This window comes from Sinocyclocheilus anshuiensis, unplaced genomic scaffold (genome assembly GCF_001515605.1).
Source record: "Sinocyclocheilus anshuiensis isolate Anshui unplaced genomic scaffold, SAMN03320099.WGS_v1.1 scaffold776, whole genome shotgun sequence".
NCBI classification, from domain to species: Eukaryota; Metazoa; Chordata; class Actinopteri; order Cypriniformes; family Cyprinidae; genus Sinocyclocheilus; species Sinocyclocheilus anshuiensis.
In genome coordinates, this window is record NW_015555808.1 from 352,822 (window position 1) to 376,695 (window position 23,874).

A 23,874-nucleotide genomic window follows, 5' to 3' on the forward strand; every position below is an offset into this window, starting at 1 on the left:
CCCAGGACGCCCCCCCCCATCACTCAATACAACATCTGTTTCTGCCATATTGGATGTCAATAGTTGCTCATTACTAGACCGATGAGATACAGATACAACACTAAAATAAGCAGGTGCATGTAAAAGACCCTTTCAAAATTCTGAGGAGCTCATACATATTTAGGTTTGAGGTGGTTTTGTCTTTTTTTCTTTTTCTGGCTTCACAATAATTTGGTTAGATCTGCATGGACATGGCAGCATGTCTGAAGATATGTCTTAAACAGGAACTCTCATCTTACCTCAGGCTCTCTGAAATGTGAGCTTTAGAGACACTTTGCCCTTAACTACTTTTACTACTTTCCGTTCACTTCTACATAGTATATGCTTCAGGTAGAAGGATTCTGCAGTTAGTTTCCATAGTAACTGTTTTCTGCCGTTAGTTATGCGTTGCTATAATCAACAATAAATCTTTTTTTGGTCAACTCTTTTATTGGTCATTTGCAGTGCATGTTTCCTTTTTAATCTCATGAAAAATGAGCATCTCACATTTTGATTTTTGGTGCTTGATTATTAAATGTAGTCATTAAATGCTGCTTTTCAAGGTGTATGCATTGCATCATGTAAACGATAAGCATTGCACACATGCAGTTAGAGCATGAATGAGGATTGTAATAGTGTTAACTCTGGATCTCTGCACAGGCAGCTTTAAACAAAACACCGGCAATTTAAAACCAAATGAACTGAAAATGTGTGCAGATAATTTGGCTAAATTAAATTAAAAAACATTTTCTAAATTGAAGCCGTTTCCACTACAGAATAAAAAAAAATAATAAGGTAATTGCAACTTATCTTTACAGTTCAGATATAAAAATTCTTTAACATTTTTTTTTTTAAAAGTCAGAATCGTGAGATATAAACGTAGAATTCTAATAAACTTTTTTCTCGCAATTCTGAATTTACTTCCCTCAATTCTGAGTTTATCTCTCGAGTTTTGAGTTTACATTTCGTAATTATTACTACTACTACTACTACTCTTACAAAATAAAAATAATAAAAGTAACTTGCAGCTTTTTTTTTTATTATTGGCAATGTCTCATATGTATGAGCTAACAGCTCACAGTGAGATATAAACTCAGGATTGTGAGGGAAAAAGTCAGTTGCAAGTTAAATAGTCACAATTATCTTTTTCATTTTTTTATTCAATGGTCAAAACAGGCTTCACTGACATAAATGCTTTTTTTTTTTTTTCATTCATAATGTTCATTTTTTAATCATTCCAGGTGGCAGCAACAGTAAAATGTGTCGCAGTAAGTATTCCTGCAGATTGAAAGATGGGGATGGTATTGTATTTCAAAGGCACTAAAGGTGATGCACTGAGTGTAGTTATGTTATGATGGGTCTTTTTTTTTTTTTTTTACTAGTCACAACCCATTCAGCCCTATGCATGACTGAACTTGGTCAGTTAAGTATGTGCATATTCAGGAAACAATAGACAGTTCCTGTTGTTTTCTGCTTGTCTTGTGTTTCTTGCGGTTGCATTAGCGGTGTCACTGTTTTCCTCTCTTTACACAGTTTAGCATGAAGTGTAATAGAAAGGGCATTGCACTTATCTGGAAGTAGACTGAGCTATCACTGCATGCATCTGCATTTGCCTGAATCCTTTCCTGCCTCACTGTGAATGCAAATGAACATCCCCTGGGATTTTCCATCGCACCTGTCTTGATCCTTTGTACTCTGGTTTAATTGGCTCAAGTGAATTTACAAAGTATTGTATTTCTTCTGATAAAATCCATCTAGGACAGCATATTTACACTATGAGCGGAGGATTAAACCATAACATTTTGTCTTTTAACCTTTAAAAATTAAGCTTCAATTCTGAGTGACCACATTCATTAGATTTCGTGACGTTGTAATCTCTTTTTAGTGTTTAAAGTGTGTTTAAGGGTATTGTCACTGACGTGCACAGATAAAGTTTATGACTTGATCGCTATCAGTGCTGTGGGAATGGAGACCACCATGTATGCTGCATGCTTTTTTTACCACTATGTATGCTGCATTATCATTAAAATTTGCCATGTTTTGCAATGGCTATTGAGAAGAATAAATGAGTAATTTTTGAATAGCAAAGAATTTGGAAGGATCGTACAAATCTTAATTTCTGGCTCTGTAGTTGTTTTACATTCAAAATCTTCAGCCAAGTTTCTGTGTTATGGTGATAAAACGTCAATGTGGCTGTAAATCTCAATACTAAACAAAACATATAACTGTAGCTAGCCTATAATAAATGTCTGTGTTATTGTATGGGTTCTCACACCCACAATAGATCAAGACCTAATAGTCACCTACAAGGACTCTATCAGAATCAAAGAAAGAGGCAGCCTCTCCAAATAAAGGATGACAAAATGTTTAGTATTATCATTCATCATACATCATCTCACAGGCCTGTAGTAAACAGGAATTGGTTACAACTACATGACCTAAAATTTCTTTAGAGCATTCTATTTGACCTGAATGTTGAAATGTAAGTATATGAGGTACATGCAAATACAGTTATCCGACTTGTAGGAACTATCTAACTGGAAGATCTTCTCTGACGTTTAAAACAAAGTAGCTAGCATGGGCGACTGAAGACAAGCTCATCTTTACAGTCCGTTTATAAGGTCTGTAACAAATTAGTAAGAACGAATAAGTTGTTCATGAAAATCTAATTAGGAAAAAGCCTGAATTATATATATTTTGTTCTTGTATGTTTTAAGAACACGCATTAAAAAGAAAAGAAAAAGCAAACTGAATGTTTTTTTTTTTTCATTTTAATGTTTGTTTTTGCGTATATTTATTTGCAAACTTAATTATATATACATATTTTACATGTTGAATATACTGACGCAATTGTATATAATGTAAATTCCTCATTTATTTTAGTTTTTTGTGTGTGTTTATTACTTAATATATCCTAATACAGTTAATTTAAATTGTTTATATATAGTTTAGTTAATATAATGTAGTTAATTTAAAATTGTGTGTGTGTACCTGTTTTTCTATTCTGGTGGGTACTTAAACCTGAATATACACAGACTCATGGGGACTTGTGTCACGGTGGGGACCTAAATTGAGGTCCCCACGGGTAAACAAGCTAATAAATCACACAGAATTAAGTTTTTTGAAAATCTAAAAATGCAGAAAGTGTCCTGTAAGGGGTAGGTTTAGGTGTAGGGTTGGTGTAGGGCAACAGAATATACGGTCTGTACAGTAGAAAAACCATTACACCTATGGAGAGTCCCCACAAGGATAGCTGACCAGCAACAGTGCGCACCAAACACTAATGCAAAGTATTCATGTATTTACTCGCTTCTTATTTTTGGGGTCTCCCCGAGATTTCTCATACTGAAGGGTGGGGCTCTGTTGAGAACTGCCTCCAGCGGTCGGACAAGCACAGTTTTGTCTAGTAAACTCTTGTTAACGCTTTACCCCGCATCTGTCTACTCGGAGAACAGGTTCAGCTATCAAAAATAGATAGTGCAGTTAATTTAAGAATATCCCCAAAGATGATATGTGTTTACTAAGCATCGGTGTGGCGCGTGAGAGTTGATGGTGTGCTGCCTCTCAAAGTTCTCTGAAGTTGTTCAAACAGGAGAAGATATATAATGCTTCTTCAACGAGACGAGCTTCAATGAAATAATGTAAGTGACTTTTCGAACTTATACGTTTCTTTGTGAAATTACATATTCGAACTAAAACTCAAGTAAACAAATCTTGAGGTTTTCCCGTTTTAACTTTGCGAACAATAAAGGGCTCTGATTAGTGGAAATAGAATTTGCCAAAAGGTGTTGATACGTTTAATAAATGTTCAAACTATCAATGTTCAATAGAACAATAAATAATAATAGCCTACTATTAGAGACTGAGTGATATATATATATATATATGACAACGTTGATATTGTAGCTCAGTTACTTTTATAAAATGGAAAGTTCATGGTCTTGTATTATATATAATTGGTGTATTGTGCGCATGTTGTTGTATTTTGCTTGCTACTTTTACTTAGAAGAGTGACATATCCATGGCTCAAAAGAATGGGTGTCACATTACAATGGTGGTGGGCAGATGAATTGCTAATTGGACTTTTAGATGACCGCAAATAAAACCGTAAACAACTTAATAGTATTTAAAATGTCTACGTCTAAATTATAGCTCCCACTCATAGTCTGTCTCTCTCACTATAGTAAGCTGTCTGCCTACACAGCGTTTTAGGCATCACAGACATTTGATGCCAGACTTTCTACTTGATTTTAAGGCACAACCATGAAGTAGGTTAATGTGGAATTTCTTAGGTCATTAGATGAGATGAGCTCATGTCAGAGAAAAATGAGAGGATGATGAATATCCCATTTACCTGTAGTGCTGACAGCTGTGGTGTTTCTGAAGTTAGTGAAGTAATTAAAAAGTGTTGAAGTGTTGATGTATTGTTCAGTTACTTCTAAAGGTTTAACATTTGTAAATCATTAGTGGCTGATAATAATGCAGATTGTTTTTATTCTTTTTATTTTGCATTAAGATTTTCTGGAGTTGTAGCGTTTGGAATACCAGAAGCCACTGTTTCTGGTTTTCCAACTCATTTTTGCCATGATGAATCAAGTTCTTTATTCTGCTTGCACGGTCCCTTGCATCGCTTACCCCATTCATGTGTATTTACATATGCTTAGGGGAGCGTTTTGAACAATATTCATATGTTCTCTAATGTCATGTATTACATGAATTTTATATGGTGGTCTAAATAAATGGCCTCATTCTGATCACTCATGACAAATGCACCACCTTACAGAGATGATATGAGGCTGTTTATTTAAAGGGGTCCTATTATGCTTTTTCACTTTTTGAATTTTAGTCAGTGTGTAGTGTGTATGTTTGGGCATAAAAAAGATCTTCAAACTTACAAATCTCAAAGTCCCCTCCAAAGGGAGATATTTCGTTTTTTAAAAATCTCTTTTCAAGAACTACAACGAACGGCTCGTTTGGACTACAGCGTTTGTTTTCCGGGTTTTGTGATATCACAAAGTGGCCCATTAGAATATCATTAAAATAATTCCCGCCTACGGAAATTCGAATGGTTGGGGGGGGGGAGGGGCGAGGTCATGGTTAGAACGCCTAGTTGAGTGCATCAGACAAGACGACGACGAAGAAGAAGAAGTGCTGCAGAAGAGTTAGCGCATCAGAGAAAACGAAGAAGAAGAGCTGCTGTAGTGCCAAGTTTTCGCCATGTCCATCCATATCTGTGCGTGCAAAGGTTCTGCGCGATCCTCTTGTTCAGTATTCTCGGGGTCTGAATCCGGCTCAAATTGATATGGCAATATTGACGCCATCCTTAACTAAAACGGAGCAGACGGAACTTGCTGCTTTGGCAAGGGGCGCGGCAGTACTGAAACACCAGCTAAGCTGTTCGCCAATCACAACGCACTGGGACAGCTAACCAATCACAACACATTTTGTTTTTCGGAAGGCGGGCCTTCATCAAACCCGGAACTAATCGAGCCGTTTGTGCAAGGATGGGGAGAAAGATATTGTAATAATGTAAATTATGTAAAAAATAAAAAAAAAATGCGTTTTTCGAACCACCAAGCATGAGAGCATGTTCTAGTGCACCCTCAAAACAAATTCAAGACATTGTAAAAGAGCATAATAGGACCCCTTTAAGGCTGAAAAATATGTAGAAACGTTATGATTTGTGTAGGATATCAGACCGAATCAGACAATCTAAGATTTGGTCAAAACATGGTTGAAACATGAGGAGCCGATTATTTCAGGGTGTTGACTTATTCCTCTTACATAAGGTTCCGTTCTTGTTTCATGTCCTATTTAATGATTTTATTCCACCATTGTGGCCTACTAATTAATACTACTGATGGAATGTTGTGGTTGTTTAATAAAATATGAATTCAGGGCCCTGTCTATTGTCCTGCTGGCTGATTCTGCCCTCGCTAAACTGCACTGTGGGCCGAAAATAGAGATCTCTATTATCTTTTGACAGTGGTTGTTAAAATGAAACGAGATCTCGGGACCTCACACAGGATCTTGTAACTTCACACACTTCAAGTCTTGGCAACAAAAGCTTACAGACTAGGTGTTATTAACCATAGTATCAAATGAAGCATTGCGATAATCTCATTAAAACATTCTCAGTCTCAGATGGAGGGAATTTTCCATCCATTTATAATAATGAAGACATTTATCACCCTAATCCTAATACAGATGAACAATGCCCAATTAAACAAAAACCATCTTCGTCAGAATAATTTACGAGGTTTCTAGTGGTTGTCATCTCCCGCTGGAATCTTCATTTTCCATGGACCTCAGATAATGACTCCCCACAACTCGCCTTCTTGGAAGCAGATTTCAGACCAGGGGTTGTTTGTTGATATTCAATTTAAAATTTTGCATCTTAATGTGGTTTGTATTGAAAAGTCACAGATTTGTGCAGTTGGTTAATCTGAGATGGATGTGTGGATTGGTGCTACATGCTTTGTTACTTTACTCTTAAAACAAAGTGTCCAGTTAGAACCAAGATTTTACAGCTTGATGCAACAGGAGAATCATTTGAAGAACTTTTTTTCTCTAGTTCTTTTGAAAACCATGTATGTTGTGATGTTTCAAAGAACTCAGAAACCAACACGCTGATCTGAATAACAGATATTTTTCATAGAATGTTTTTATTTCTAAAGGGACAGTTCTTGATAAAAAGAAGAGGGTTCTTTTCTGAATCTATGGTACTACAAAGAACCATTTAAGATCTGTTATTTTTAAGTGCATTGTTTGTCAACTTCCCTTTTACGGAAAGCTCTAAACCTTTGGTTGGTGTGCATGCAGCTGGCCAACAATCTTTGATAAAAAGTTCTCAGAAGAGCCATTTTAAAGTAGAAAACTGATGCTGATTGTGTCAGTAGTAGTTTTTTTATGAAGGAATGAGAGCAGGGACACCTGGGCAATGCTCCATACAGTCCATTCTTTATTGTGGATCTGAAGAACCAAAATAGTGATCCATTCTGATCAGGTTTTAGACTGCAATCATTGATTTTAAGGGGATGTTGAGTTTTGTACTGTATATCTCAGTATCCTGACCTCTTTTTGAGCATGGATGAACATTGGACAGTTTATGTATTGTAGGGTTAACAATAGTTTAAAGGGATTGTTCACCCAAAAGTGAAATTTCACACTCATGTTGTTCCAAACCTGTATTTTTGTCCATACTACGGAAGTCAATTGAGTTCAAGATTGTTTGGACTCCAGTGACTTTCAAAGTAACTTTTTGTGTGTGTTCTATACAGTCATGAGACATGAAGTTGAGTAAATGATGACAGAATTAAAATTTTTGGGTGAACTATCCCTTTAAACGGCATATGGAACGGCATTTCTTTTTTTAGATACTGCTTTTCGATATAGCTAAAATGTTGTTTCATGGTATGCTTCTGTTTATTTTAGCAGCTATGATATTTTTTACATGCATGAACCGCTTTAATAGATAACACACTACATATAAATGGTTCTCTTATGTTTTTTTTTTAGCCTCTGGTTTCCTGTCATTTCAAGTTTTGCTTTGTAAATCGTGGCGAACTCTTTTGTAAACCTCACCATCCATGATCTTTTTCAGCAAACTTATTATGGCTGACATGGGAGAGTAATTAGTCATTATGTAACGGGGCAGTTTTTGCATGGCTGTGGTCACTGTTCTGACAAGAAAAAAATGGTTTCCATGCCACAAATACATAATTTAAACTTTCAAAGTTCTCCCAAATTATAGACGCATGAATAAAGATATTGTACTCCTGTGTGTGTGTGTGTGTGTGAGTGAGTGAGAAAAGCTAATGCATGAAGTTTATGCCAGTTTCTGTGTATGAAGTGTTTTAAGTCAATGACTAAGAAAACCAGAAACAACAATTCATGGTGCTATTTGCATTTTTTGTGCAAATAAAATCGAAACATTTCCAAACATCCGTTGCGTCAAATGATGTTCCTGGCCTTAACTACAATCCATTTAATGAAACCTCTAATGCAGTTGTGGTTTTCGTTACACTGTACTAAAATTACATGTACGTAATAAATTGAATTGTGGTTTTGTTTTGAAATGTAATTTTCTAAATCTGATTGGCAGGATTTCGTTCATCAGTGGTAGGTGGTGGAGATGGAAGTTCCCGAATACTCTTGCAGTCTTCCTGCTGCTGATCTGCTTTTCGATCTCAGGTAAAGGAGCTCTAGAGTTATAAATGTAAAATGTTATAATGCAAATAGTGTGTTATCTGGAAATGTAATCCATAGTTAAGTTCTGATTTGAGTTTCTATGTATATTGATTGCTCATCATGCTAATCAACATTGCTTCCATTTCATTAATTCATCTTTTTCCTTTTTAATGTCTCATTTTATATTTTCAATTTACGTATTTCACTATTTCTCTATTCATTTTATATATTTACATGTTTTAAACTTTTTCTCAGCTTCCTAATATGTTTAAACAACTTTGTCACATTTCTTGCTCTTTATCATGCTTTTTTTTTAATCACCTTTAACTTGCTTTTGTCCTTGTCTTTGCATTCTGTTTCCTGAGAAGTCGCAACCAGTCATACATTAAAAATATCTCATAAAAGGAGTTTTTTTTTTTTTTAAATGCCACAATCAGTTTAGTTGTGAAGAAAGATCCTACATATACTCCTGCATATATAAATAAAACAGGACCCAAGGGTGAGATCTGGCTCTGTCAGTGGTCTCACAGCGTGCATTGGTGGGCTACCAGTGACTGCTTCTGTTTGTAGGCCAGTCATTACACACAACATTTGTAGTTGTTTTTGTGAAGCTGACATAATCTTTGTTACGACAGTTTCTCCCGAGACGGAGTTATTATTCAGACGTGTTATTAATGATTTCAGTGCTTAAAAAAAAAAAAAAACGTGGATTTGCCCTTAACTGGCAGTTTGAATCCTTAATCGGTCTGTTGTTGCTGAATTTAAGTTCCCTGTGCGCTGCATATGAAAAGCACGTGTCTTTTTAATATTAGTCACATACCGTGGCTCGCCTGATTTGTTCGTACTGTTATACTGGTCCAAGTAGGAACATTTACGGTCTTTGGATGCCTGTCAGAAATGTTTTAGAGCAAAGATCAGATTTAATGCTGGGAAATCAGCTTTAGGGAAATTTCTAAAGCGCTTTAATAGTTTAAACAACGGACAGCCGAGTGCTAAAACTCTTTCAAAACAATGAAATTCAATTAATGTGAGCCACAGCAAAAACAAATAATGGAATAATGTTGTGCGGAGAAGGCCAAGAGCAATTCTGAACACTATTTTAGGACATACGCCTCTCGCAGGCATTTCAGCCCTCATTTAAATCATGCCTAAATCAAATATTGCTCAAACTTGGAAAATTCTTGATGAAATAACTTGTTGATTAGATCTGATTTGTCACATTCAGTAAACAGCGCGCACAGACTCTTGTTTCCAGACATGGAATCTTTACTGTCCTCGTGCAAGAGCTTGTCATTAAAACCAGATGTGATTATGGCCCATAGAGAGACCTACCCCTTTGTGCATAAGTTCACAATATGCTTTTGTTGCTTGTTTTCATACTGAAACGACAAATGTACACACAACTTGTCACATGTTTGTTCTTGGATGCCCTTGTTTTTCTGCCATGCTTCATAAGCTAAGGACTGGAGCTATGGGTGTGTTTATAGAGTTAAATCTCACTGGATCCTTATAACAGCTGATCCATGCTGATCAAGAGCAACGCAAAAACAAACAAGTGTGCAAGTGATGGACTTAATTATGGAATAGTTCCCCCAAAAATGAAAATAATATAATTTACTCACCCTCATGTCATTCCAAGCCTATATGTGACCCTGTCTGTGAAATCCAGGCTAAAGTCTCAAAATCTAATTATGAGATAACAAGCATCAAAGTTTGATTTCAACCATTAATTTCACTATGATTTCAATCTTTGACATGGCCTTACTCAGTCAATATTAAAGATATAAAGGTTAGATTTTCACAGAATGTTCTACATCTTTATGAAGGATGATTTTATGTAGAAAACAGTAAATCGCACAAAAAAAAAGACTTTAGCTGGGTTTTCACCGGCAGGGTCACATTATTTTTTCTTGATTCCATAAAACACTAAATGAAATGATGGGCAGAATGTCTGAGCTTTTTTTCCCATACAGTGAAAGCAGATTTGAAAGCTTTAAACGTATAATTCTATGATTCTGAATTATAAAAAGCCTCATAAAACTGTCATAAAAGTAGTCACATTTATATTTTAGTGTGAGAATTATTGTGGGATTATAGGGCATATGTCATGGACTACTTATATTGACCTTCACTTCAAAAAAAAGACTTTAGCTGGGTTTTCACCGGCAGGGTCACATTCTTTTTTCTTGATTCCATAAAACACTAAATGAAATGCTGGGCAGAATGTCTGAGCTTTTTTTCCCATACAGTGAAAGCAGATTTGAAAGCTTTAAACGTATAATTCTATGATTCTGAATTATAAAAAGCCTCATAAAACTGTCATAAAAGTAGTCACATTTATATTTTAGTGTGAGAATTATTGTGGGATTATAGGGCATATGTCATGGACTACTTATATTGACCTTCACTTCATCAGCAGGCACTTCGCAACAGTGCTCACATCCCATATAGCAGCTTTTATTATTTTATTTTTTATTTATTTCTTTTTTATTTTATTTTTTTGCCCTGTCATGAATAAGAATACAACTGGTACTGATGCATCTCTGAGGATGACTTTTATGTTATTTTAGGGTCCTTTTTGGAGTTTAAATCATACATTTTTTTCATATGAAAAAGAGCAGCTTGGACATTGTGCTTTGCATCTCCTTTTCTTTTCAAGAAAATAATACAGGCATCCGTAATGACAGAGAGGTGACTAAATGATGAGAGGATTTTCATTATTGTGTGAATTGTTAATTGACCTTTGGCAGATGAATGCAGCACACCTTGAGATACAAAGACAGCAGGTAAACTGCCAGGAGAGTGAGCGAAATGAGACACTGCTGAAAGGGCTATTTTTAATCTCCCAGGCCTTTTTAGCCTGAGATTCCTGTATCTGGCATTCCATCTTTTGGCATCTTCCCTAAGCGGCCTCCTTCTAAAAGGACACTTTGAGATCAAAGCTCTCCTTTTCTCCTGTGAAATCATGCAGGCATTCTTTCATTGACCTTCACTTCATCAACAGCCACTTCACGACACTGCGCAAATCCCATCATATCACCAATATTTCCTTTAATTTTTTATTTTGTTATTTTAGGACATAAATAGACTACACTTGACTATACTGTTGAAACATATTGAAACAAGCGTTATTATTTTTCTCTGCAGTGCTTGTTTCTGGATATCGCTATAGTGCAAAAATGAATTGGGAAACCAGTTTAATACATTTTAAGCATTATTTTTATACAATTTTCAATATGCTCAAGTGTATAAGTTACATTGTTCTATCTCAAGCTAAGTTACAGTTTTTCTCAATTGCTTTGGCACATTTTTCGAAACAATCTTAACATTCTCTAAACTGTGAGTGCAAATGTCACAACTGTTTGCTGGAACTTCAGAACTTTATTGCATGTCTGCAAAATGTAGTTACTCACCCAAAACATTTAATTCATGCTTCAAAACCTAGTTATCGTGTCAGTAATTTGGCCAAGGCCACCAAAATATAAAGTATTTTTGTCATCGTGTGAGCCACACTGGTCAAAATGTTTAGTTGTTTTTTCACCATGACAGTCAACCATGGAAATGAAGGTTTTATAAAAAATCTGATATTTGTTGAGAAGAGTCAATAGTACATAGAAAAAAAAAAAAAGTATATGAACATTTGTATTTATGCAGTACATTTATTTTTGTACGAATGCATTACATATAAGTGAAATCTTGCTTGTCCAGTTACTGTACATTTCATATTTCTTATGTTACCACAAATACACAAAAATACTTTTAGAAAAAAAAAAAGAATAAGAACAATTATTCTTGCTGGACATCCTGTCGCTCTTGTTGGTCAGGCCAAAGATTTATCAACATCACATCTGATGTTTTAATTGAGCCAAAGCAATTGAGAAAAACTGTAATATATTTTGATATATGTGTGATATAATTATACCTTCAAAAAGATAACAGGGTTGACATTACAAGTTGCATTTATGTTTCATTTCATTTTCAATGCATTTAACGCAATTATACTCAACACATAGTGAAAGCTGTTATCAGCTAGCCTACTCATTGTTAAAGACGTTTTTACACATTATTTTGAATGATCTCACTAGTAAGTAAAGTGGAGTGATGCTGTTTTGTTCAGTTTGTGTGAATAAAATTCATTAAAAAAGGCAGGTGACGTGTTCTGTCCCCCTGACGCACTGCTGAGATGAACCCGTCCTGGGTGGGAACCAGGATCTGAGCAGCACGCAATATTGTGCCAGGTTACAGCTGTGGCTTTTATAGTACAGTTGGTTGTGCCACTTTTTACTGTGGCCCACTCCGACAGCTTTGCACACAACTATAAAACAGCAGGATATTCCAGTAGCGTGATTCCGTCCAATAGTGATTTCAGCCTCTTTCTGCAAAACACTCACAGGCCACTTGTCAAAAGCTGATCCCATTCCTTGCTTGTTTAAACCCCAGGCATGATGGCGGAAAGAATGATCTTTTTTCCCCTCACCTCTTTCCTTGTTTTTGCTGGACAACTGTTATGAATTTTCCACCGTTTTCTGTCCCAGGTGTGTTGATGGGGTCTTGTTTGTGGTGAATTTCATAGTGACCCAGTTCAGACTGGTCTGACATTCGGATTTGTGCGATGTATTTGATCCTTCAGAGGGGACCAGGAGAATGCAAATGTGTAGAAACCTTAGCTTACGCTCCAATAAAATGGGTCTGCTATACATTTATGAAGTGTTGTTTGCATGTAGAATGTCTGTTGGCTTTTCATCGTGAAATAAAATAAAAAATGAGGTAGTTACATGTATAAAATCTATTTACTTTAATTGTTTTACAGTTTACAACTTGCAGCAATACAGCCAAAGATCGTTTTGCCTTGGAGCCATAACACATAATGTGCTATACTTTTATTAAATTCAGAGTCACTCTCCAAAAGTAATTTTTATCACATATTTAGACTTTTCTTAACTTAAGTTTAATTTAAATTTGGCTTGAATGCTGGTACAGGGCTATGGGAAACCAGCACTAGCGAAAATTTCTTAGTGTTATTCCATTAAGAAATTATCCGTTCATTTTATTCATTTATAAAACTTGACCTTGAGGCACACAGTAACACTTTTGCAAGAAAAAGTGTGTGTATCACAATTATGTATAGTATAGTTAGTAATTTGTGTCCTCCTGATGACATTTTTTAGAGTTCAGTCATGTTTACCTTGTAGTATATTTGGTTTGGACCTGACTTAAAGTCATAAGAACACTTAAGATGGCTTAAAATTATTTAAATTAAGACAAAACCTGCAGTTTAAGTTGAAATTTAAGTTTAAATATTTAAAAGTATGATTTATAGATTATAGAAAAGTATGATTCATCTAAATCCATGTGCATTTTAATATATTTTATAAATAATAATATAATAATAATAATAATAATATATATATATGCAGTGGGTACGGAAAGTATTCAGACCCCCTTACTCAGAAATATTTTATCATGTAGAAATATTAAGAGTAAATAAAAAAAATCCTTATCCAGTAAATCACAAACAACTGGAAAAGCTATGACATTTATACAAAAACTTTCTACCAAATTTGTTAGAGAGTGAACAAATTTCATAATTTGCAAAAGTAGTGATAATAGGCATTCATGGGTTTTCAGAATAAGACATCTTTTGATTCTATAAATGCTTTTAGATGTCACCACTTCTAAACAGAATCAGAAAGGAGAAAAGTGTGTGGTTTTGGCTTCTTGGCCGTTTGGATTGAAATGTAAGTGGTCTGAAATTTAGCGTTTGTATCTACTGTCCACTCTAGTGAGCACAAGGCACATATGATCATCTGTGATGTAGTTAGTGTCCCTTTAAACGGAAGATCATTTTCCCTTTCTAGGGTGGATACCCTTTATCCTTCTTTTAGAGAGCAGTTCTCAGGATTAAAGTGCTCCAACTTTATTGTTCCCCACATGGAATCTGTGAAAAGCCATCAAATCCCATATTTCCTGTTTCTCCTGAGGTATGATGACTATACCTGCGAGTTTCAAGCTAACTACTATGAATACCCTTTTTTTATGGCCACTAGTGGACCTCTATGCTTGGATGTTTCATGCAAAGACTTTTAAAATTTCATGCATGAAAATTCGATTTGTTGTTCTCAACAGTATCATTACTGTAAAGGAAAAATTGTTTCTGCGGAAAGAAAAAAACGGATGGATTATTATTCACTTGGAGAGCATATTATAAATCATTGAAATTAGTTTGTCCTTTGACTGTTGGAATGGGTTATGAAATTTAACCCTCAGTAATGTTTGTTTACATACATCAAACTTGTCCTGAGGAAGCCACTGCATCTTGAGAAAGTTTAATTGCCCAGAGCTGCTCAATTTGCCAAAAAGTGCTGTGGTTTTTGCTTATGTGCTTTTCAGGACTGCATGAACAGGGGCCATTGTCTCTGAGTCAAGTCTTTTTTTTTTTTTTCATTGAATTCTTCATATCTGAGAGTTACATTGAGGGATCTTAAAGGATATGGACAGTGACGTTGATCATAAGTCTATCAAATGGCTTAAGATTCTAGGTCGTCTTTTTGGGGAAATCTCTGGGATTCCTTTAGTAGTAACTTACCATATCTCGACCAAACTTGATATCTGTTTCCCTCCCCTTCTGTTCTTGTCGATGCACTAACCCAGCAGCCATCTAAACACATCTTCCTGTCACCTGATTCCTCTCCTGTCCTTGGCCTCTGCTAATACCTGTCCTTTGCAAGCTAAAGTGACATGTGACCTGTTTGCTTGCAGTAGCACAGAGCTGCCAGAGTAGCGTCAGCTGCAATGTGGTGCTCACCGACTCCCAGGGCTCTTTTACCTCCCCCTGCTACCCCAATGACTACCCACCCAGTCAGGCCTGCAAGTGGACCATACAGGCCCCGACCGGCTTTATAGTGCAGATCACCTTCCTAGATTTTGAGCTCGAGGAAGCGCACGGCTGCATCTATGACCGCATCATCATCAGCACTGGCACGAATAATGCCAAATTTTGTGGCTTAACACCCAATGGACTAACTCTCAACTCCAGTGGCAATGTGATGGAGGTTTCCTTTAACTCAGACTTTAGTATCCAAAAGAAAGGCTTCCATATCAGTTACAAGCAAGGTATGTTTAATATATGGCGAGCTCTTCACAGCATGTTTATTTATCTTAGATGTTTTCATTTATACTTTTTTAGAATTAATGATCAATTTTAAGAAATGTATTCATATTTATTTCATAATGTATAATTAAAATGATTCTTTTTGTAATTAATGTAATTATGTTTTGCTGTGGTGTTGTGGTAAAAAAAAAGTAATCTTTCCATAAGCGTGACGGTGAAAGCAGTGTTTTAATATAGTGAATGCACATCAGACCTCATAGACAGCAGTATTATCAAGATTACATTTCTAAACTCTACCGCTCTGTTTCATATCACAGCTGCTCACATCATATTGCTTTGCCATTCATGCTGTCAATATTATCTTAATGTGTTCTTTTGACCACAGTCACAAACATTTAATTATACTGAGTTATTCAGCACTTCTCTCATTCTGTCAATCAGAGTTTTCAGTCTGCAAAATTTCTTGACCATTATTTTTGTCTTGTTTTTCAGAAAAAAATATTTATTTATTATTTTAATTGCTAAGATAATAAGGCTTGTTTTCAGATAATATATATTAAATTATGTTTATATTTCATGCTCATTGGCATAATTTCTTCTTCATAAACATACAGATCCCTGTTTTCACAACAGAGTAAAAAGTAAAACGTACGCTTCATGTTCAAAATTTTGGTTTCAGTTTTTAAATATTTTTGAAAGAAGTCTCTTATGTGCACCCAGGCTGCATTTATTCGACTATAATACAGTAGAAACACTAATTTATTGTGAAATATTACAAAGTAACTGTTTTATATTTTAATGTTTAATATAAAAATGTAATTTATTCCCGTGACAGGAAAGCTGAATTTTCAGTGTCACATGATCCTTCAGAAATCATTCTAATATGCTGAGTGATAATTACGAGAAACAAATTACGAGAAAATAATGATTTTCTGTAGAATTTTTGAAACAAGGAAAGAGTTTGGTAAGTCACACATTGTATTTATTTAGAGTAATATATATTTTTGTGAGCAAAACTAAAACAAAAAACATTTTTGTCTAGGTGCAGTTCATTATCAGGCAACAAGAGAGTGCCTGTATAAATTGACGGACATATGACATTGACGGTTCAATGAAAAAGCACACACTCTTGCAAAATGAAATAACCTTTGTTATGAAGTCAGACAGGTGTGAAGGTACCCATTAGTACCCAGTAGCTTACAGATTTAGACACCATATTTCCTATTTCCTTCCCAGTGAAAACAGGTTTGAAATGAAGCACCTTTGAGATCAAGCTCAGTAGTGTTTAGCATTCAGCCAGCCCGTTGCTTTTTCTGTGATCCTTCAATAGCGTCAGATGTCTGGTTATGTCAAAAAGCATCACAAATATAGAGTGCAGAGATCTAATAGTCCAACTAGAGGTGTATTTTTCCATTCTAAATTGCTTGTGGTTTTTATATTGAGATGGCCAACAGAAACAAACTTCTGCCAATTTAAATGAAATGAGTCAGCAAATATGACATAAAAGAGGTGTTTTAACATGGGCAAAAGAATATGACTGTCCGGTTTGGGAGAAGTTTAATAAGCTTGTCTTAGAATGATTACTTGGATGATTTCATGTGTTGAAACAAACAGTATTATGAAATAGTTACTCTATATTAGCTGATTCATGTTTGAATTTAGTCTCTGTTGTCCTGTATAGCCATTTTGGAGATCATAAAGAGGTTTGAATGAACAATTTCTATTCCACAATAACTAAGTTAGTGCATTTGTGTCATATTTTAAGATCTAATGGTTTTTCACTCTTGCAGTGGCAGTGGCACTGAGGAACCAGAAGGTCACAATGCCAAAAAGCAGCAAGAACGTAGTGAGAGTGTCCAATTCAGTCTCCATTCCTGTTCTCACGGCGTTCACTGTGTGCTTTGAGATCGCCCGCACAGCCCAGAAGAGCACAGAGACCATCTTTACCTTGTCTGATGCCTCTGGGACATCCATTTTGGCATTTGAGAAGACCGAAAGAGGCATGGAACTGTTCATCAGCGGTTCCTACTGCTCTGTAAATGACCTGCTCACCAGCTCAGACATCACATCCAGCATGACACCCATCTGCCTCACCTGGACCAAGTCCACTGGCCTTGTGGCAGTGTACTTTGGAGGCCACTATCGAGCCAAAACCTGCGCAGCCTCTCAGGTTTACACCTTGCCGAGTGGGGGAATCCTCCAGCTTGCAGGAAAAGGGTCAAGCTCAGTCAGTGTGGACGATCAGAATTTGGATGGCTTCATATACAATTTCCGATTATGGGATTATGCCATGCCCTACTCCGAGCTGTCTGCCCTCACCTGTGATGTTGAGGGAAACGTCATTGACTGGGATCATCACTACTGGACTATCCCAGGCAGTCACACACAGACCGACAGCACACTCAGCTGCAGTGAGTAGATGGTTTCAGATATATTCTGTGGAAGCTGGTTTATGATTCATAACCAGGAGTGATTAAATTGACAAACCATCACACAAAACTCAGTGTGGGCCGTCACACAAGGTACAAGTAGAACAATTTGTCTGATGAATCCCACAATCTGAAATTAGTTTCTAGTAGTAATTTCAGATTAATTACTGTGAATTAATTTCACAGTAAAAATTTCAAATATTCTAAAAAAAAACTTTGAGAAGTGAACTTGCATAAGACAGAGAAAATCAGAAGTACAAAGTGTTTGAAAATACAAAGATATGGCAAGTTCACTTCTGGAAATGCACCCAAGATGCAATAAAACCACATTTAGAAGTGGTCATAGACTGAATCTGACCATATTCGACAAAGTTGTGCATGCTAATGTTGTTTTTTATGGCCATATAACCACACAAATAATATGTAAGTGCTGTTGTCCATTTTACATAAATAAGTGTCATTGTATCACACTGTAAACAAGGTGAAATGCAAGGTGTAAATGCAATCTAGTTAAAGCATATCCAGATACTTTCCAGATGCAAATGGATGTTAATGCCAGGTTTGAAGGGGCCCTTAGTTTGTCCATTCCTCTTGCAATTTTTGATTAAAAAAAATGCAGAAATAATCTTCAGAACTATTTCTCCTCCCGCTACCTAAGACAGTACTTTTAAAGTCCTTCAAATGCCCTTCAACTCTCATCGTATAGAGGAATGAGCTTTGGGTGGAATAGAGCAAAGGCAGGCATGACTCACATGCATAACAAGCCTCACCAGGGACTGCTTTCTTCCACTTAGCTAGGTTCCTGAAACTCTAGATGCCCAGCACAGCTTGGGTCAGCAGCCCATGGAAAAAAAGTGTCGCTTCAGACTATGGCGCCGCAGATCAAAAGCATTAACTCAATCAGTAACTTTCTGTGCTCTAAGACAGATAAAGCCATATGTTCTGTGTCAACATTTGGTCTGTGTTAGTGATGGAAGTAGTGTTGGAATTATTTTCTGTTATAACCTGTTAAATCACCTACATAGATCCCTGTTAAAGGTATTTCCTTGTCAGGAGGACAGAACAGAGAGGGCACTGATTCCTCATCAGAGTTCCTTTAGATAACCAATCATATGCAAATCATTAACAATGCATATTAACAATGTCTTTTTATGTTAATATACAATGGGCTTCAAAGCTCTGAAAATGCTTCTTTTTTGGCAGTTTCTTCATTTTACATTTTATTATTAGCATGAAAATAATATGAGTGAAAAGTGAAAAATATACACAAATGTATTTGATTTGCCCCACTTTTGCTTTGTGTAAAAACCTGACGACCATATTATACAGAATGATTTGAAAATGATAGCCTTGACTGATCTTGTGCATCACAAATTACACAAAAGAATCATTAACAATGCATATTAACAATGTCTTTTTATGTTAATACAGTGGGCTTCAAAGCTCTGAAAATGCTTCTTTTTTGGCAGTTTCTTCATTTTACATTTTATTATTAGCATGAAAATAATATGAGTGAAAAGTGAAAAATATACACAAATGTATTTGATTTGCCCCACTTTTGCTTTGTGTAAAAACCTGACGACCATATTATACAGAATGATTTGAAAATGATAGCCTTGACTGATCTTGTGCATCACAAATTACACAAAAGTAATATCTCATAAATACCCACTGCAGAATCTTTTTTCTTATTTGTCTTACATTTATTTGAGTTTTTTTATATATAAAAAACTTTTAAAGTATTTGACACAAGGTTTAATTAGATATTGAATCCAAGATGTTCAATGTGGACTCCCACTGTTTACTTGTATATACTGTGATTGATGTTTTCAAAAGCTTTTTAATTATCTGTCCATTTCAAAGTATAAAATTCCTTTGATAGATACTGTATGCAGTTTACTTTCATATCACTGCCATTGGCTAACTTGAATTGAATTAAGTGCTTATGCTAACTGTAGTTTGTAAAGGCAACTAATTTCTCATCTTCTTTTGCAGTCTGTTACCCAAATTGCATTCACTTAACAGCTTCATCTAGTGGTGAGTGTACTGCTAACATGCCTAATATGTGCATAATTGCTTGCTTTGAGCTGTGAAGGTGATGCATGACGTGTACACAATGTCATTCAACGTGGCTGTACCTGCAGATGCTTTTTGCACATAATAGTGTATTTTCTGTCAAATGTGCTGAACTACATAATGCTCATGCTCTTACTGATGGATATTTACTTCTGACAGAAGAGCTGATGTTTATTGGCGTATACTTATATATTTACTCACTCGCTTGTCATTTCAAACCAGTATGACTTTCTGTACTTTCTGCTTTTTAAGGACACAAAAGGTTCATTTCCAATATGCCACTGGTTACTCTTCTATTGATGTGAATGGAGACTGAAGCTTGTGTCATAAAGAATGCAAAAGCACCATAAGAAATATCAGCACATCTGGAGTCAGTATATTAGCTTTGTGAATTTTAAGTTGTTATTCACTGAAAATTGCAGTGAGCTGTTAACTATTTTGAACATGGGAACCAGATCTGTTCATTTCTAAAAATAAATAATTTAGCCTGATTTTGTGAATTGGATCACATGATTCATTGAGAATATCTGAATCTAAAGGATTTTTTTTTTTTAATTAATTGTTTTTATGATATCTTAATGGTTGCTTATTTCATTTTGTAGCGTGTCAATCCTTTCATTCTTTTGAAAAGAGTGGCCAGAATATTTTCAGAAATTAACCTTTTTGGTTCTTTACTAAAGAAAGTCATACAGGTTTGGGATGAAATGATGGTGAATAAATAATCACAATGAATGAACTACCCCTTTTAATACATTATTTTGTTCCATTCATTCATTTAGAATTTTTGCCATTTCAGTGCTAGACCTGTTCCAGGGCATTTTTGCTAGCATTTTTTGACCTTGTCAGGAGCAGTGTAAGACCCCCTCAGCCAGTTAGACGCTGGAACCTATGACACGTAACTATTTCCTTTGCTCAGTTACAGCCAGCTGTGCTTGTGATGTTGGCATAAAGTCAAGAGGCCCGTGAAGTTGAGCCCGGAGCAAAACTAATGCTGTCACTAATAAGCATGCTTTTAAAACGCTCCCCTGCCTTGTCTTTCCATTGGCTACTCATGTGGTTCCCTCTCATCCTTTGACAAGAACAGTGGGAGACAGCGATCCAACCTTGCATGGGAACACAGCGGAGGAGCCTGTCTTTAGAACAGCTCAGGTTTTTTTTCCCCCTCAACCTGCCTTTTACACAGGATGATCAGAGACTATGCGCTATAACGCTAGACAGTTGTCGCAATGTGACGTCTCCGTTAATATATTTAAGAGCTCTTAAAGTTACCCTGCTACTGTACTTAACCATAGGATGAGCTATGGATTAGTTCCTCGGTGTAGTTTGACACCTGAATCAAATCATCTTTTTCACAAATGACTTGTCCTCAGATTTAAGTCAGAGTTATATTGTATTTTAAAATGTCAAAATAATCTGCTTTTTTTTTTGGAGCCAATAGCTTTTTGATTTATATTTAGCCACTCTTAAAGACTCTTAAAAGGTGGAAAATATCAAACAGATTTTGGAAAACCTTTCAAATCTTGGTCTGTGCAAATGGTTTATTGACTAGACTTTTGGTCATTGCTCCAATCCTCAGACATGCTCTGATGAGATTTCATTGACTGAAGCTTAACCAGTAGATTTGCATTGCACGTTGAGGTTTTGCTTTTGCAGATTGCCTGGCTTTTAAATTATTTTGAAGATTTGGTGCATGTTGTTTAGACACTGCTTGAGCTTTATGTCAGAAACTAGCAGATGAATTGCAAAACAAGATGCAATTTGGTATTTCACACATCCCTAATGGATTTGTGTTGAGAAAAGGTGACATTCCTGGGCCTCGATCAAACCAGCCCGCAGAACATTTCTGTCATTCAACTGTGGCAAATTATTAAATTCCACCTTTGAGTTGCTGATGTTCAAGTTTCAGTGTGGACATTTTGAGGTCACATTCCATTGTCAAAGCCCAGAGGAGTGCTGGGAAATGTATGACACCTTTACTATCCAAATCTTGTCCTAAGGTAGACTTGAATTTCTATTCATGGATGTAAAAGAGAGAGAATGTATATTTTTGACAGTGCTCTGGGAATGTCCAAGTCTGTCCATCTTAAACTTTATTAATTTTAAATGTGTTTTTATGACTTTGTACATTGTCTAAAGAGTTTATGGGTATTATTTAGATCTTATAGATATTTTCATGAATGTTGAATATAACATGTTTTCACAATGTAACCACAAGGCATTCTCATGCTGGCAATTTATTTAGTTTCACTTTAGAACCGTTTATTTTTCAAACATTTATTTGATCATAAAATGTCAAATGTTAATTTTCTAATCTTTCTTAGGCACTGCCATAGCAACTCTTTCCCCGGGAACCACGGGTTGTACTTCACCTGGACTTGGCTGCCCAGGTAGGAAGAAATATCCTTATTATAACTTTTCATGCTGAAAACATTCCTCAAAACATGTTTTACTAGATAATTAGTTGATCCATTATAAACACGTATTGTCTAATCAAAGTTTTGACCTTTTTGGCTCATTTATATGACTTGCTGATTTACAATACTCTTTTGTCTCTTAATTTCATTGCTAATTTTAACATGAAAGAGTTTAAATACAACCATTTTCCTTGAAAATGATATATAATACTAATTGGCAAGTCTTAGTCCTTTAGTTGTGCATAAGCAGGCCAAACAAACAGCTTGCCTTCCGCTCATTAAGACTCCCCTAAACTGAACTGGTGACAAGTAAACATCTATCATCATCTGGGAGCCATGAGAATCCTCAGGCCTCCTGTCCTTAGTAATGGCCATTAAAGGTCATTGTCCCATGCTTCTTTCCTACTGAAATTTCATTGCATAATATTAATTCCCATGAAGTACAAAAAGTGCAGATTCATGCCTGGAGATTTGACAGTCTTTCAATAAAGTTAGTCTTCTGGGGTGAGGAATAACTTTTAAATCTTTCATTAACTTCGTCATTCTTCTTGTCACTGAACTATTATTGTTATCATCTCTTTTTTTTTTTTTTTTTTATGTATCAAATATTTGCAGGAGCAACCTATCATGGAGCTAACATATCTATGCAGAGAAATCCATATCCATGTATATAGAGTATGATGTTAAAGTTGGATGGGGTTTGGGTTAGGGAATCACAGGTAACTTCTATATAATTGCCTCCTTGAAATTTCACAATGATTAATTACATATAACTGGCTGTCATATCTGAAGGAAAAAAGCATAAGTGGAAAAAAAAAAGACGGACTGACTGTATGCATTTTTGAGGATACACAATGTAGAATTTGACCTGCTGGGTGTTTGTAGAAAATGACTAGTAACAGACAATCTCAGGCAAACATCTCCCTTTTCAGCACATTGTGTGACTCAGTAAGGGAAGTTAAAAACAATCATCTGTTGCCAAATTTTTCTTGGCATTTAAATAGTTTTATAACATGTCATATTTCTAATTTTTCCATATTCATCTCACGCTATGCTTATAATGCACACAACTGTTCATTTGCTCCACTTGTTGTTCTTGCATTTTTGGTTTCACTCTAACCTCCATTTAATGCAAGTGTGCCTTTTTTCCATCCCTGCCACCAGCAACATTAACTGTTACCACCGCTTCCATTGCCACCACTAACATGATTCCTTTTAATGCAGCAACCCATGGTAAGCATTCACATCTGCCTTCTCGTCATTTTATGTCTATGTTCCCTTTGTTTCATGAGGGTTGTGTCTTTTGCCTAATGCAGAACAGGTGGTGGTCAACTCATTTAGCTTTTTTTTAAATGCTCAAAAGTAGATTTGAAAAAATGCCAATGTGAATGGTTGCTTTATTTGGTGAATCGGTTGCATCACAGCACCCCTAGTTTTTTTTTTTTTTTTTTTTTTTTTTTTTTTTTTTTTTATAAAAAAAAAAAAAAAAAAAACTCTAGCTTTCTATTCTACTTGTTTTTCTTTGTTTGTGTATATATATATATATATATATATATATACACACACACACCTTGCTACGTGTACTGCGTTAGGCTAACCGAGACTTGTCATTTGCACTTATATATTGTTGCTCATT

At 35.7% G+C, this 23,874-nt stretch overlaps 1 protein-coding gene across 2 annotated transcripts in view; it reads left to right on the forward strand.

Moving 5' to 3' along the window:
• Nucleotides 1-3,381: 3,381 nt before the first annotated feature.
• The window catches only part of LOC107675108 (G-protein coupled receptor 126-like), a 40,055-nt gene continuing 19,562 nt past the window's right edge, over nucleotides 3,382-23,874 (forward strand). For both annotated transcript variants that reach the window (XM_016469328.1, XM_016469330.1), the window contains exons 1-6: nucleotides 3,382-3,659; nucleotides 8,123-8,211; nucleotides 14,968-15,321; nucleotides 17,110-17,730; nucleotides 22,146-22,211; nucleotides 23,403-23,471. In XM_016469328.1, coding sequence (XP_016324814.1) covers nucleotides 3,658-3,659; nucleotides 8,123-8,211; nucleotides 14,968-15,321; nucleotides 17,110-17,730; nucleotides 22,146-22,211; nucleotides 23,403-23,471 — 1,201 coding nt within the window. In that variant the 5' untranslated portion in view covers nucleotides 3,382-3,657. The remainder of the gene's footprint in view (nucleotides 3,660-8,122; nucleotides 8,212-14,967; nucleotides 15,322-17,109; nucleotides 17,731-22,145; nucleotides 22,212-23,402; nucleotides 23,472-23,874) is intronic.